Source organism: Macaca nemestrina, chromosome 14, assembly GCF_043159975.1.
Source record: "Macaca nemestrina isolate mMacNem1 chromosome 14, mMacNem.hap1, whole genome shotgun sequence".
NCBI classification, from domain to species: Eukaryota; Metazoa; Chordata; class Mammalia; order Primates; family Cercopithecidae; genus Macaca; species Macaca nemestrina.
The window spans coordinates 44,995,345-45,012,506 of NC_092138.1; the positions used below are offsets into that span (position 1 = coordinate 44,995,345).

The 17,162-nt window shown below is 40.1% G+C and overlaps 1 protein-coding gene across 5 annotated transcripts in view; it reads right to left on the reverse strand.

Moving 5' to 3' along the window:
* Positions 1 to 17,162, reverse strand: part of LOC105489086 (tetratricopeptide repeat domain 39B) — a 148,791-nt gene that overhangs the window by 27,963 nt on the left and 103,666 nt on the right. For all 5 annotated transcript variants that reach the window (XM_011753739.3, XM_011753743.3, XM_011753742.3 and 2 more), the window contains 4 exons: positions 15,443 to 15,510; positions 11,467 to 11,531; positions 3,636 to 3,741; positions 1,991 to 2,056 (listed from right to left, as the gene is read on the reverse strand). In XM_011753739.3, coding sequence (XP_011752041.1) covers positions 1,991 to 2,056; positions 3,636 to 3,741; positions 11,467 to 11,531; positions 15,443 to 15,510 — 305 coding nt within the window. The remainder of the gene's footprint in view (positions 1 to 1,990; positions 2,057 to 3,635; positions 3,742 to 11,466; positions 11,532 to 15,442; positions 15,511 to 17,162) is intronic.

Here is a 17,162-nt window from a genome sequence, read left to right on the forward strand (position 1 = left end):
TAGCTGTGACTACAGGTGTGTACCACCACAGCCAGTTAATTTTTGTATTTTTTGTAGAGACAGGATTTTAACATGTTACCCAGGCTGCTCTCGAACTCGTGGGCTCAAGCGATCCACCCACCTCAGCCTCCCAAAGTGCTGGGATTACAGGCATGAGCAACCATGCCTGGCCTATTCAGAAACTTAAAAATGCTAGTTCAGGCCGGGCGCGGTGGCTCACGCCTGTAATCCCAGCACTTTGGGAGGCCGAGGCGGGCGGATCACGAGGTCAGGAGATCGAGACCATCCTGGCTAACACGGTGAAACCCCGTCTCTACTAAAAATGCAAAAAAAATTAGCCGGGCGAGGCAGCGGGCGCCTGTAGTCCCAGCTACTCGGGAGGCTGAGGCGGGAGAATGGCGTGAACCCGGGAGGCGGAGCTTGCAGTGAGCCGAGATCGCGCCATTGCACTCCAGCCTGGGCGAATAAGCGAGACTCTGTCTCAAAAAAAAAAAAAAAAAAAAAATATGCTAGTTCATATATCCTTATCCTCCATGAAGGTGGGGTTTCTTTTTAAAGGAACTAGAATGGTGGTAATGCCTAACTAGAAATGAACCTTATTAAACTTGCATAAGACACTCTCATAAATCCTTTTATATCATGTGATTCTAAAGAGAGAAACGGGCTGTGTTCATTTCATGGAGATACTCTATTTCTCTGATAGAAATATTCACTAAAACATATTGAGGATTTAAGTGCAAGGCACTATGGCGGGTATGAACAAACATGGTCTATGTCTTCAAAGATCTTTCTATTAAATAGAGAAGACAGTATGTGAACACAATGACCTTATTAGAATATGGAGAGAGATTGTAAGAAGGATAAATAGACAATTCTGAAAGTCAGGAATGCTTGAGCCTCATTAAGGGAGTATGAGGGACAGCTTTGTGAGATAGGTGGCATTTATCTCAACCCTAGTGGATTGAAGAGCTCTTGAGAGACAATTATCTGGGAGGAAGCCAGTTGGGGAGGATATCCAAAACAGAGAAAAGCAAAAGCATGGAAACAAAAGCACAGGACTTGCTGGGGAACAACAGATTGCCCAGTTTAACAGGAGTACTGGGAATGTGAAGAATATGGGTAGCATGGCTGGAAACACTGGCTAGAATCAGACCATGGGGTCCCTGAAGCCATTAATAGTTTGAACTTTATTCGAGAGGCAATTCAGAGCCTCTGAAGGAATCAGGTAGAAGGTGAACAGTTAAGGAGAAGGGTGACCATGAAACACAGAGTCAGAATGGACAACATTATGAAGGAATCACCATAAATACACCATAGCTCATGAAGAACATGGACAGTAGAAAAGACAGGAAAAAAAGCGATAGCTGCTTATACTTGCTCTCACACATTTCTCAAAACCTGCTCTTTTAATCGACACTTTTTGCCATGAGGCAACTCTTATAATAGCATATTGAGTGTCATGGTTAATAAAAGTGATATATTCACTACCAAACCATAAACGCGCAGACATTTAATAAATAAAACTCATGAAAAACATATTTCGTCATTTAGTTTTATAAAGAAACTTGTGGAAACACATGGAAATCCAAAATTCTGCATCGTATCTGATCCATGAAAATCATAAAATATTAGACAGGGAAATCCAGCTAATTTCTTCATCTTAAGGAGGGCAACTCTGGGGCTGCTTAACTATTAAGAAAGCATAGGAAAGCATGTGAGAGTAATAAGATCTAGCAAGAAGCAATATTAGCAACACATAATTTTTCATCCAAGAATTTGGATAACAAGGGTGAACATTTTTAACTTTCAACAGAAAAACTACATCTAACTCCTGAAAAATGTGATCAAGAATCAAAGGCTTATTTTCTGTCCCACAAACAAATTGCCAATAATTATCAAGCCAGTTATGCAGACATGTTGCATTGCCCTCATATTCAATAAATAATATTTAATCTTCCCTGTCAAAATTAAGATAAAATTAAATTTGTACCCTATTTCCAGAAAATCCAATAAATTCCAGTAGTCTGATAATCCTTGCTGGTAAAAGGGACAGCATCTGTAAGAAAAAAAAATACAGTGTACTTACGTGTTAGCGTTTCTAACTACAAACAAATTTAACTTACAGTTTTAATGCTTCAATTATGTGAAAAATTGAAAACAACTTTTAACCACCAGATATTTCTGTGACCACATATTGTAACAATCATTTATGAATAAATTTTATTTAGCTATAACAATGAACCTTTAAAAAGTTTTGTTTTAAGGCTGGTCTTTCCAGTGTTCTCTATAGAATAGTGGGAACTTTGATGTGGTGTGAAGAAGTGACAAGAAGGCAACCCCTCAAAGCCCATGTCCAGGCAAGGTTTCTTAGTTTCCTTTCCCAGAAGCAAAAATCAGTCATAGTCTGTGAGATGTGTAGACACCACCCAGAAGTGGACAGCTGCAGCACTACCACTTCTCTCCGGGATATTCCTAAAGGACAGTGGTGAGGGAATATTCTTCCAGTGGGCAGAACCTTGGGCAGTGCACCTGGTTATGCACTATGCTTGAAAGGAAAAATGGCCAGATGTGCAATTATATATGCTGATTCAGGGGATGTAGACAATGGTTTGGTTGGATGGGCACAGGCTTGGAAAGAACATGATTGGAAAATTGGTGACAAAGAGGTCTGGGGAAGAAGTATGTGGACAGATCTTCCTGAACGGGCAGAAAATGTTCCCATGTGGATACACATCAAAAGATGACCTTATCAAAAGAGGATTTTAACAACCAACTGGATAGGATGGTTCATTCTGTGGGTACCAGTCAGCCTCTTTCCCAATCATCACCCACGGGTTCGTAAGCAAAGTGGCCAAAGCGGCACATACACTCATGTGTATACTTCTCTTGACCACTTTGTTTTTTCACTAATTCCAGTGAACCATCAACAAAATTTAAAAATCTCTTAATAACATATTGGAATTTGACAGATTACTACTCAGACTTCATCTCCTCAGGGATCATCAAAAATCATTCCTCAAGTTATACTGGTCCCTCACACATTTTCAATTCCAGAACCGTCACTGTCATTGCAACAATATTTCCAATGTGGAAATGGATTCCACTGTTCCTTGTTACCAAAATCTTTTTTTTTTTTTTTAAATATATATTTTTTTAAGACGGAGTCTCGCTCTGTCGCCCATGCTGGAGTGCAGTGGCCGGATCTCAGCTCACTGCAAGCTCCGCCTCCCGGGTTTGCGCCATTCTCCTGCCTCAGCCTCCTGAGTAGCTGGGACTACAAGCGCCCACCACCTCGCCCGGCTAGTTTTTTGTATTTTTTAGTAGAGACGGGTTTCACTGTGTTAGCCAGGATGGTCTCGATCTCCTGACCTTGTGATCCGCCCGTCACCAAAATCTTACTAGTCTATTCAGAGTGCCACAGGCTTCCCTTACATTTTACAATCCAAAGCTACTCTGAGCATGTGTGGAACTTCATAACACACTGGGTCACAGTGCCGGAAAACTGATCCCACTCTAGCTGTTTGTCAACCAACCCAGGGAGAGGTTCAGGATAAGGTTCAAATGCAGCGGAGAAGGCACAGATAACCTTAGGTTCTTCTGCAAAAGTTCTGGTTTCTATATAGTGCTTTCCTTACCAAATTAAAGGCCCCAGTGCCAAGCTTGACACCCCCTTCAAACTCATAGAAGAATTCCTGCTGAAGTTTGTTCTTCTGAATTTCATGCAGAATAGAAAGACATTCTCTGGATTGAAGAAAAAAAGTGATAGCGTAAGTTGACCATGACTCTGAAAATAAATATTAAATCACATTTTACAATTACATACTGTAAAATAAATGTCATTAATTAAAATACCGTCAAAATTTTAAATGGATGATGCTGTGCTGAGTTTACTCTTAAGGATACTAGGTAATAATCATCAAGGAAAAAGGAGACACTCATTTTTACAGTGTCTAGCAGAACCAGTGTTTCTGGGCTTAAAGAGAGGGTTCATCCATTGGCAAGCACCAGCCAGGAGCCACAGGACCACAGGCTGCCATCCCACAGCTTCCAGCAGCGTCTTACAGCGGACTGCTTGAGAGGGCTCAGCTCCTCAACCACTGCACACACTGCAGCCCAAGGAAATGAAATGCTACTAGCAAGAAGATCTGAACTTCAGTGTGACTGCCATTGTCTCAAATAGACCAAATAAATTAGGGCTTGGGACCAGGACAGACTGAAAACAACAAAGCAAAGGCCATCACAATGGCCCCATCTGTCCTCTGCTTTCTTCCTGCTCCATCCACGCACATCTTTCCAACTTCTCACTATATTTTCTACGTATTTCTCTCTTGCCTATTCACATTATCTTCAAAAGGCAAATCTTTACCAGAGAAATACAAACTAAAACAATGAGAAAAATATAAAAATTGATAATAACTGGGAATTGCTTATCAAATTGACAAATTTTTTTAATAATAAGGAATATTGAGATATCATGTATCACCTGGTGTGATGCAATTATAAAATGTGCAACTACACCTGTGATCCAGTCTAGCCAAATATTTTTAATCTGAATCTAGCAAGCCTATAGACCTAACTTCCAGTTTACAAAAAATTTAAGGGTTTAGAGAGTCAATTCAGATGCCCACCAGCCTACAAGTATCCCCTGCTGTCATTTCCCCTGAGTCATTTATTTTTTATTATGGTGTATTTTGCCAAATAAAATGATGCATGTTTTTTGGTCAGTTCAATGAATTTCCTCTGATTTCTGATTTTATGCCATGGCTAAAAGGCCTTTGAAACTGACATCATGTACCTAATGATATCATTTCTATGGTATTTTTGCCATAGATTCATAATCTGAATTTAATCGTGAAGAAACATTAGGAAAGTCCACATTGATGGTTGTTTTACTAAATAACTGGCCAGTTTATTCTTTTAAAGTGTCAACATCATTAAAGACAAAGACTGAGGAACTATTCCGGATGAGAAGAGACTCAGGAGACATGACAGCTAAACTCAATATCCAGGATCCCAGGTTGGATCCTGAGCCAGAAAAAGGGCATTGATGAGACAACCGGAGAAATTTAAGTAAAGGCCATGGAGTAAATATTAATACTGTATCCATGTCAGGGTCCTGATTTTAATCATTGTAATGTGCTTCCGCAGAATACTAACATTTGTAAATCTGAGTGAAGGCTATATGGAAATATTTTGTAAAAATTTTCAAATTATTTCAAAGTTAAAAAACAAAAAATAAAAAAGTTTAAAGCCTTTATATTTAAGAATTATAAAAACACTTTCTTAATGTTTCCTGCTAGAATTGTTTTTAAATCTTTTAATATTAAACTTATATGGACTTTTTTCGTCTTAATGATTTTTCCATAAAATGAACAATTTTCCCAAAAATACTTCCTTTTTTTTTTTTTTTTGAGACGGAGTCTCGCTGTGTCTCCCAGGCTGGAGTGCAGTGGCGCGATCTCGGCTCACTGCAAGCTCCGCCCCCCGGGTTCACGCCATTCTCCCGCCTCAGCCTCCCAAGTAGCTGGGACTACAGGCGCCCGCTACCACGCCCGGCTAGTTTTTTTTTTTTTTTTGTATTTTTAGTAGAGACGGGGTTTCACCATGTTAGCCAGGATAGTCTCGATCTCCTGACCTCGTGATCCACCCGCCTCGGCCTCCCAAAGTGCTGGGATTACAGGCTTGAGCCACCGCGCCCGGCCCCCAAAAACACTTCCTAAAGTACCTATCTTTCTTCACTGTTTTGAAAGGGCCTATGTATATAAAGGAATTTAGTATATTTTGAATTCCCAGGTAAGAGTGTGTGTGTGTGTGTGTGTGTGTAAATCCATGTATGCACACACACATGCTGTCTCTTTCAAAAACCCTGGGGTTCATTTCACTGATATGGAAAGGCATACCTTGTTTTATTGCACTTCACTGTATTGCACTTTGTGGGTACTGCATTTTTTACAAATTGAAGATCTGCAGCAACTCTGTGTTGAGCAAGCGTATTCGAGCACATTCCAACAATACGTGCTCACTTTGTGTTTCAGAGTCACATTTTAGTAATTCCCATAAAATTTCCAAACTTTTAAATTATTATTGCATCTGTTAATGGTGATCTGTGATGGGAAACCTTAAATGTTACTGCTACTGTAACTGTTTGAGGGGGCCATGAACCACAGCCATATGAGACAGAGGAAGTTCTCAATAAATGTTGTGTGTGTTCTGACTGCTCTTCTGACAGATTGCTCCCCCATCTCTCTCCTCAGGCCTCCCTGTCCCCTGAGACAAAACAATATTGAAATTAGGCCAATTGGTAACTCTGCAGTGGCCTCTCAGTGTTCAAGTGAAAGGAAGAGTCGCCCCTCTCTCACTTGAAATCAAAACCTAGAAATAATTAAGCTTAGTGAGGAAGGCATGTCAAAAGCCAAGACAGGCTGAAAGCTAGGCCTCTTGTGCCAAACAGTCACCTTGTAAGTGCAAAAGAAAAGTTCTTGAAGAAAATTAAAAGTGCTACTTCAGTGAATGCACAAGTGATAAGAAAACAAAACAGCCCTATTGCTGATATGGAGAAAGCTGTAGTGGTCTGGATAGAACAAACAGCCCACAACACTCCCTTAAGCCAAAGCCTAATCCAGAACAAGACCCTAACTCTTTAACTCCATAAAGGCTGAGAGAGGTGAGGAAGCTGAAGAAAAAAAACTTGGAAGCTAACAGAGGTTGGTTCATGAATTTAAGGAAAGACACCATCTCTATAACATAAAAGTGCAGCCAGGCACGGTGGCTCACACCTGTAATCCCAGCACTTTGGGTGGCCAGGGTGGCTGGATCATGAGGTCAGGAGTTCGAGACCAGCCTAGCCAAGCATGGTGAAACACTGTCTCTACTAAAAATACAAAAATTAGCCTGGCATGGTGGTGCACGCCTGTAGTCTCAGCTACTTGGGAGGCTGAGGCAGGAGAATCACTTGAACCTGGGAGGCAGAGGTTGCAGTGAGCTGAGATCATGCCACTGCACTCCTGCCTGGGCAAGAGAGCGAGACTCCATCTCAAAAAAAAAAAAAAAATACAAAGTGAAGCAGCAAGTGCTTACGTAGAAGCAGTAGCAAGTTATCTAGAATATCTAGCTAAGATCACTGATAAAGGTGGCTGCACTAAACAACAAATTTTCAATGTAGACAAAATGGTCTTCTATTGGAAGAAGAGGCTATCTAGAACTTTCATATCTAGAGAGGAGAAGTCAATGCCTGGCTTCAAAACTTCAAAGGTCAGGCTGACTCTTGTTAGGGGCTAATGGAACCGGTGACTTTAAATGGAAGCCAGTGTTCATTTACTATTCCAAATATCCAAAGGCCCTTAACAATTGTCCTAAATCTACTCTGCCAATGCTCTATAACTAAAACAACAAAGCCTGGATGATAGCACATCTGTTTATAGCATGGTTTACTAAATATTTTCAGTCTACTGTTGAGATCCACTGCTCAGGAAAAAAAAAAAAATTTTTTTCTCAAAGTATTATTACTCACTGAAAATGCACCTAGTCACCTACGAGTTCTGAAGGAGATGTATGCAAGGATTCTTTTGTTTTCATGCCTACTAACACAACATCCATTCTGCAGCCCAAGGATCAAGGAGTAATTTTGACTTTCAAGTCTTATTATTTAAGAATCACACTTTATAAGGCTATTGCTGCCACAGTGATTCCTCTAATGGATCCAGGGAAAGGAAATAGAAAGCCTTCTGAAAAGGATTCATCATTCTACATGTCATAGAGAACATTCATGACTCATGGAAGGAAGTCAAAATGTCCACATTAACAGGAGTTTGGAAGAAGCAGATTTCAACTCTCATGATCATTTTGAGGGGTTCAAGACTTTGGTGGAGAAAGTAACTTCAGAGGTGTTAGAAACAGCAAGAGAGCTAGAATTAGAAGTGGAGCCTGAAGATGTGACTGACTGCTGCCATCTCATGATGAAACTTTAATGGATGAGGAGTTGCCTCTTATGGATGAGCAAGAAAGTAGTTTCTTGAGATAAAATCTACTCCCGGTAAAGATGCCATAAACATTGTTGAAATGACAACAAAGGATTTGTAATATTAAATAAACTTCGCTGATAAAGCAGCAGCAAGATTTGAGAGCATGGACTCTAATTCTGAAAGAAGTTCTCCTGTGGGTAAAATGCCATCGAGCAGTATTACATCCTACAGAAAAATCTTTTACGAAAGGAAAAGTTAATAGGTATGGCAAACTTCACTGTTGTCCTTTTTTAAAAAATTGCTATAGCCACCCCAACCTTCAGCAACCACTACCCTGAATGTCAGCACCCATCAACATGGAGGCAAGACCTCCACCAACAAAAATATTATCACTTGCTGAAGGCTCAGATAATTGTTAGCATTTTTTTTTAGCAAACAGTGTTTGTCAATTAGGGTATGTATATTTTGTAGACATAATGGTATTGGCAGACTTAATAGAATACAGTACACTATCAACATTTTTTTTCTTTTTTTGAGACGGAGTCTCGCTCTGTCGCCCTGGCTGGAGCGCAAGCTCCGCCTCCCAGGTTCACACCATTCTCCTGCCTCAGCCTCCCAAGCAGCTGGGAATACAGGCACCGGCCACCGCGCCCAGCTAATTTTTTGTATTTTTAGTAGAGACAGGGTTTCACCATGGTCTCAATCTCCTGACCTCGTGGATCTGCCTGCCTCGGCCTCCCAAAGTGCTGGGATTATAGGCGTCAACCACCGCGCCCGGCCCATAACTTTTATATGCACAAGGAAACCAAAAAGTTTGTGACTCACTTTATTGCAATATTCACTTTATTGTAGTGGTCTGGAACCCAAAATATCTCTGAGGTATACCTGTATGTCTTTGCCTCTACAGGCTTATTTTAATTCCTTTAGTATTTTTAAGTTTTGATGACTAAAACGGCAATTAGCATTGAATTTAACATTTGTTTATATTTTCTAAAAATACTTCACAAAGAAATCTATAGAACAGCATGTCAAGTACCCAAGATCTACCACCCCTTTCCAGGATTTTGAATGAAACGCAGTTTTGTGAAAGGATTTTCAATGGAAGCACCTCTTAAAATACTAAATTTTGGTTCTGCTACCAGTAATGGCAGGGTAGCTTATGTCGGATTAACTTTCCCACAAATAACTATCATAAATTCTGGAAAAATATAAAATATACATTTAAAACATATTTTCATACACTGGAAAATGAAGGGAAAAAAGTAGGAGTCTCAGGAGAGAAGAAAGTAAGAATGGGGCAGAAAAAAAGTTTGAAAAATTATGACCACAAATTTCTCAAAACCACACTTAGGCACATCCTAGCCAAACTACTGAGACCCAAAGATACAAACGAGTCAGTCTTCAAAAAAGCCAGAAGAGAAGACACATTACATATAGGGGAACAACAATACAAATGAGAACTGAATAACAGAGGCTTTAACACAATGGGAAGCCAGTTTTAATGAGCTGAAAGAAGGAAAAACCCATCGACTCAGAATACTGTAGTTAGCAAAAATAACCTTGAAAAGAAAAAGTAAAAAGTAAATATATTTTAACATAAATGAAAATAGAATTTGTTAAAAGCTGACACCCATAAGAAATGCTAAAAGAAGTTCCTCAGTCTGAAAGTAAACAGGAAATATATTTACCATTTTGAATAAGAATATGAAATATGGTAAGAATATGGGTAAAGAGAGAAGACTACAACATATAACTGATTAAAGGGAAAGTCTGACGCTGTATTGTAGGGTTTATAATATATGTAAGTGTGCTATACATCATAAAAATAGCATAAAGGGTTAGGAGCAGTGGCTCACACCTGTAATCCCAGCACTTTGGGAGGCCGAGGCGGGTGGATCACAAGGTCAGGAGTTCGAGACCAGCCTGGCCAATATGGTGAAGCTCCATCTCTACTAAAAATACAAAAATAACTGGCCGTGATGGTACATGCCTGTAGTCCCAGCTGCTCAGGAGGCTAAGACAGGAGAATTGCTTGAACCCAGGAGGCAGAGGTTGCAGTGAGCTGCGATCGCACCACTGCACTCCAGCCTGGGCAACAAAGCAAGACTCGGTCTCAAAAAAAAAAAAAAAAAAAGCATAAAGGACAAAATGTGGTAAATGAAATTACACTTTTGCAAAGTTCTTACAATTTATGTCCAGTGCTACAATATTAACTCTAAGTTGACTGTAATAAGTTAAAAAGAATATTATAAACACTAGAGCAACCACAAAAAAAATTAGAGAGTACAGCTAAGAGAACAACAGTTTTAAAAATGTTATTAAAGCAAAAGAAGACAGGGAAAAAGGGTGAGAGAACAGATGAGGCAAAGAGAAAAAGCAAAATGGTAGTAACAAGTGCAAACATATCAACTGCCCAACAACTATGTGCATCTATAAGAAATACAATTTAAATATTTAAAAATATAATTTAAATATGAAAACAAAAATAGGTTTAAAGTAAAAGAATATATACCATGCAAAGACTAATTATAAAAAGCATGAGTGCCTATATGAATATTAGACATACAGATTTCAAGACAAAGAACATTACCAGAGTTAAATAGAGACATTTCAAGATGAAGAAAAGGTTAATTCATTAGGAAGACAGAACAATTATAAAGACATATTATATGAGCCTGACAACAGAGCTCGTAAATATATGAGGCAAACACTGACAGAACTAAAGGAAGAAAGAGATGACTCCAGATTCAAACTTAGAGACTTTAACACTGAGTAAATAAAAGACAACTGGATAAAAATCAATAAGGATAGCCGGGTGAGTGGCTCATGCCTGTAATCCCAGCACTCTGGGAGGCCGAGGCAGGCAGATCACGAGGTCAGGAGATCGAGACCATCCTGGTTAACACAGTGAAACCCTGTCTCTACTAAAATTACAAAAAATTGGCCGAGCGTGGTGGCAGGCGCCTGTAGTCCCAGCTACTAGGGAGGCTGAGGCAGGAGAACGGCATGAACCCGGGAGATGGAGCCGGCAGTGAGCCGAGATTGCACCACTGCACTCTAGCCTGGGTGACAGAGCGAGCCTCCATACCACAAAAAAAAAAAAAAAAAAAAAAAAATCAATAAGGATACAAACAACACTATGGTCACCTCAGGTGAACATTTCCATTTACTGCAGAAAGTTCTAGTGGGCAGTGCTGCTCTGGAATCTGAACCAAAGATATTACTATAATTTTAAATTTATAAATTGTTCAAAGGAGAAACTCAAATTATGTAATCAGAAAATATGTCAGTAGCTTTATTTTCAACTAATTTGCTCTTAAAATTGTATTTAAACTTAAATTCTGTTGTCCTATAACACTGAATACACACTGAGCAAAAAATCAAGTTCATTTTTACCAACACGAAATAAAAACTCCTAGTCAAACTTAATTTAGGAGAACTGTGAAGAACAAAGGAGTATACAGCACAGAATTATTTACAAATCACATCTCACTTTTTAACTTACTTATATATTTGGTAACTTGTTCTAATTTTGAGTCCACCTTTGATGAAGTTGATCATATTTTCATCCTGAAAATAATTCAGTTAAAAAATTAGATTATTTAGCAAACAAGTTTAAATTGTCCCCACAGTTGTGTGTTTGTGCGATTAGAAAAACAAAAACAAACAAAAAAAGTATTTTGAAGACATAATTTTGAAATTAACACATACTCTTGCTTTACATTTAAAAGTCTTTGGGGTACTTTTTCTTCCACATTAGAAGACAACAAAAAGAAAATACTTGTAAAATCCTTCAATTATTTTATATTACTAAGGAGGTAATCCTCACCAATTAGGGCCCATATGTGATCCAAATTATTTTAATAAACATCGACATCTACCGAGCTATTTTCTTGTGGGTTTAACAGAATCTAAACTGGATGACTTTGCAATCTGCTCTAAGGCCAAACCTTCCAGTACATTACACCCAGTAAAGGGGACAATGGTCCTTCTTTCACAGAGTACTTTAGCAGTCAGAGTCTATTTAATGTTGTGAATTTTACTCATACACATTTCCAGGCCCAAAATAACTGGTCTGGTTTCTGAAGTGGCTGTCACTACTATGCAATTTTGTTTTAGGAAAACAAAACCACTTCAGTTCTGTTTATCTGATGGTCATCGACAATAAAATTGAGGCAGTTGGCCTGGATGAATGGCGTTTTCGGGGTCAGCATTCTAAGATTCTAAGACAATCTCTCAATAAATTACATCAAATAACTACTTGAAGGAAGTTACTCTAATAGATGGTGCTAGTGGAGACAGTCCTATGTTCTGCATTTCCAGAGAGAAAGTTTTTCTAGTCTATTGATATCAGAAAGATGCTCTGGCCGGGCGCAGTGGCTCACACCTGTAATCCCTTTGGGAGGCCGAGGCGGGTGGATCACGAGGTCAAGAGATCGAGACCATCTTGGCCAACATGGTGAAACCCCATCTCTACTAAAAATACAAAAATTAGCCAGGCATGGTGGCGGGTGCCTGTAGTCCCAGCTACTCAGGAGGCTGAGGCAGGAGAATCACTTGAATCTGGGAGGCGGAGGCTGCAGTGAGCCGAGATCGCACCACTGAACTCCAGCCTGATGACACAGCGAGACTCCATCTCAAAAAAAAAAAAAAGTAAAAAGTAAATGCTCTGATATGTATTTCTTGTATACTTAAGCATCCTCCTGTAGCAAAAGAAAAACTGACTTTCATTTACTAATTTCATTAATTGCTTCAATATTTATTGTTCTAATTATTATAAGAATCAATAGATATGAAATTCAATGTTTATCTTCTTAATTTAAGGAATCTTATGATTACATAAGATCCAATACCAACCAGAAAAGAATTTCTTAAATTAGCTTGAAATATGCCTCGAAAAAAAAAAACCATATTTCATTTCAGGATTCATCAAACTTAAATTTAATGCCTATTTTATACCAGGCACCCAAATGCAAAAACAGATGAAAGTAATACAGTATGTTAAGGGAAGGCGTCATGTGTGGAGAAGGAGCCAGGCATAGGGACGGAGTCATGCACGGGGATGGGATCATGCACAGATGTCATGAGAACACAAAGTAGTAGCATGGAGAGGGCCAGAAATCCCTCCTGGAAGCATTGGTGCTTTAAGCACAAAAATAATTAGAAACTGGCCAGGTATAGAAAGGCAAAGCAGATGTGAACTTTGTAAGCAAAGTAAAACTCAAGTGGAAAGACGGGGCGGCATTCAGGATCATGATGGGTTTGGCCACGTGTGCATATGTAATTCCACACTGCTGAAGAATCTATTGCAAAGAGAATGACCAAGGAGTTAAGAAAGCTACCTCCAGCCATGCTACTCAATATGCAACCCTGTCAGTGGCAACCAACGACACCTGTAAGGTGTGTGTGTGTTGGTAGGGGCGGGGGCGGTAAGGGAACATAGAGAGGAGGTACCAGTTTTGTTGGAAAAAGCACCCCCTTCATTTCTGATATTCTGATACAGAATACTGCCACAGTCAGTAAGAGCTACTGAATGCTGAAGCAGAGAATTGACCAAGTCAGAGACTCGTTTCTAAGAGGGTACTCAACCCTCAACTGCAGAATAGGGAATGAGCTGAAGGTAAAAGAAATTAGAGAGGGAGAGTCACTAGGTTGCTGTACAGTTCAGCAAAGAGTGGATAAGCACCTCTTCTAGAACAATGACAGAAAGAGATGGAGTTGCACAATCTTTAAAAGGCTAAAGCAGCATGAATATAAAAATGATTGGGTGGGAGGCATGAGGAAGAGGGCACAAATATGGATATCTCTTTAATTTCAAGTCCGCAAACATAAAATAAGCCTCCAAATCCCAGATTTGATTGCCAAATCCCTGTTTGGAAAACAGAAAAAAACTTGGGCCTCCATGACTATCATTATGATGCTTACTGAGGCAATAAGACCGTTGTTATCAACCAGCCTTTGTAACGTCTATGTTTTAGGAAACAGGGTCATGGGCTACAGTGATTCCGTTTTATTAAACCAGAATCCAACCTAAGAGGTAAACCTCCATGAAAAGAAAGAAGCAACTGCCAAATAATTTAAGACTGTGGCCAGGCATGGTGGCTCACGTCTATAATCCCAGCACTTCAGGAGGCTGAAATGGGTGGAACACCTGAGGTCAGGAATTCGAGACCAGCCTGACCAATATGGTGAAAACCTGTCTCTACTGAAAATACAAAAATTAGCCAGGTGTGGTGGCGCACACCTGTAATCCCAGCTACTCGGGGGACTGAGACAGAAGAACTGCTTGAACCCGGGAGGCAGACGTTGCAGTGAGCCAAGATCGCGCCACTGCACCCCAGCCTGGGTGACAGAATGAGGCTCTAACCACCCCACACCCCTCCACAACAACAACAAAAAAAGATTGTGATTGAGGAAGATTTTCCATTTTACAGTTGAATTTCTTTCTGATTTCTTACACTCTCTACTCCACCTCACTCTCACTGTAGCCATCACTGCCACCCATGAAGCCATTATGTGAAGATTTATGTTTTAGAGAAGCATTGGAAGATACAGAAATAGGCAAGGTACTGACTGTACCAATTCCCAGAGGTGAAATTAAAATGCCTCATAAGAAAAGGATTAATTGTTTAATGACTTTTAAAAAACTGTTTTTCCAAAGGAAGAAATAAAAGAAAGGGGGATTAGAATACAGAAAGAAGGGGAAAAATAAAATTTGAAGTGTACATGAACTTTCCATGTATGCCTAACTGAACTTCACTGAGGCAAGTGGTGTAAAACGGGGCACTTCCTCTGCCCAGGCCACTCCCATGTGCGGCCTCTACCAGTAGAAAGTACAAAGCGGAATATTCTCCCGGTTTCCACACAGATGCATCTTAAAATTAGATGTGGCAGTTGCAAAGCAGTTTCTTTAAAGTTTTTTTGTTTTTGAGGCGGAGTCTTGCTCTGTCACCCAAGCTGGAATGCAGTGATGCGACCTCAGCTCGCTGAAATCTCCACCTCCCAGGTTCAACTGATTTTCCTGCCTCAGCCTCCTGGGTAGCTGGGATTACAGGCATGTGCCACCACGCCCGGCTAATTTTTTTTTTTTTGTATTTTTAGTAGAGACGGGGTTTCACCATGTTGGCCAGGCTCGTCTCGAACCCCAGACCTCAGGTGATCCGCCCACCTCAGCCTCCTAAAGTGCTGGGATTACAGACATGAGCCACCGCGCCTAGCCTAAAGTTTCTTTAAAGGCACAGTCTTTAAAGGGCAATGATTCCCAATGGAGTGCAATTTGAAATAGATTCTTAAGTGCAGTAGAGGAGGAACAAAGCTCTCTAGCATCTTTTTTCAGCCAAAGTTTATCAGAATAACAAATATTTGCCATTACAACTCTAAGTCAAAAGAACTGAAGCTTTGACATAGAATGCACCACATTTTTCTATGCAGCACTGGCTGTCTTCCCAGCCAATATAAATTCTAAGCCAAATATTCATTACCTGCACAAACGTGAGTGCAGCTTTCTGTAGGAGACACTCGGCATAACAGATTTCAGCATGCATTTCCTCTACGAAAAACAAATAAAATTATATTAAGTAAAATCCCACATCCAAAGTGATTGCTCTGTGATGCTCAGGAAAGACTGGCAGATAAATTAACCCAAAAGAGACCCCAAAACTTAGATGGCCCTTGTGCTTCCACAAAAGCAGAATGATAACCCCAGTTCTCACTTTGTCAGGAAGATTTTCCTGGAATGTGTGAAGTGTTCAGGGAGGTCATCCCCATTCAAACATAACTGCGAAGAGTCAGTCACTTCGTATCAGAGACCCAAACTCAGCTCACAAGTGGAAATTAACATTTAAAAGCACTTTAAAAAAAAAAAAGGAAACCACTTATTTTTTAAGTTAATTAGTAACATAAAACTTTGGCTGTGCGCGGTGGTTCATGCCTGTAATCCCAGCACTTTGGGAGGCCAAGGTGGGTGGATCACCTGAGGTCAGGAGACAGAGACCAGCCTGACCAACAGGGAGAAACCCCGTCTCCACCAAAAATACAAAAATTAGCCAGGTGTGGTGGTGCATGCCTGTAATCCCAGCTATTTGGGAGGCTGAGGCAGAAGAATCGCTTGAACCTGCAAGGTGGGTTGCGCCATTGTACTCCAGCCTGTGCAACAAGAGCAAAAGTCTGTCTCAAAAAAAAAAAAAACAACAAAACAACTTTAACATAGTTTTAAAAGTTGAAAAAAACTAAATTAAATGTATGAATGCTAGCTTCTAAAATATAAAGATATGGTAACCATGACACTAACCAGACACATTAACTACCTGAAAAGAAAGCAGCAATTCTCTAGAGCTCAGTGAAAAAGAAACGTCCTGCATGGCCATGTTAAGACTCCTCATATGTGAAGATCTGATATAAAAAGAGACAGCACTATCCCAGTTTTAGGCTAACTTGATCATGTAGATGTCTAGCACAAGAATAAGGTACTCTCAAAAAGGGGTTAGGTGGGGCTCTGTGCATCCCAGGGGCCTGTGGAGTACCCCAAAACACATACCCTAGCTTCCCAACAACCCATTATACTTGCAGAGAATGGAGAGACAAATCTTTACTTTTTTCCATATACGAGGCAGCAGATTCTTGCTCTATCCATGAGATGCAAATTGGCATGATATTTAAGTAAATGAGCCTGGGGTATTTAAGAGCCTGGGCTGCTAAAAACGCTCTGCCATGTACTGGCTATAGGACCTCATCCCCTCTCTGCTGGTTTCCTCATTTATAAAGGCCACTAACACCACCTCTGGTTCACAGCTGAAGGATCAAATGAGGTACTACACACAGAGCTCATGATACAGAGTTAGCACTGGATCAATGCTAGCTACGTGCACTGAGATTACTGCCCTTGATCCATGTCACTGCTTTTTGATAAAAGCTCAGAAAGCATTTTTATGTGGAATGTGACTGAAAATAGAGTATTTCTGTATTATTGGGATTACTGCTAATAGACTTAGATGACAACAAGTACTTTCTTGCACTTATAGACCCCACCCCCACCCTATACACACATACAACCCACTGGTTCTCACAAATTGGTTCAAGTTCCTGCCATGCTCATATTCCAAATGTTTAATTTACAAAGAAGCCCCTCTGCAGCTAAGGTCTTCAACAGCGCACAGAGAGATGGGGCCAAAGTCACGACAGACCAAACTTGAGGAGTTACAG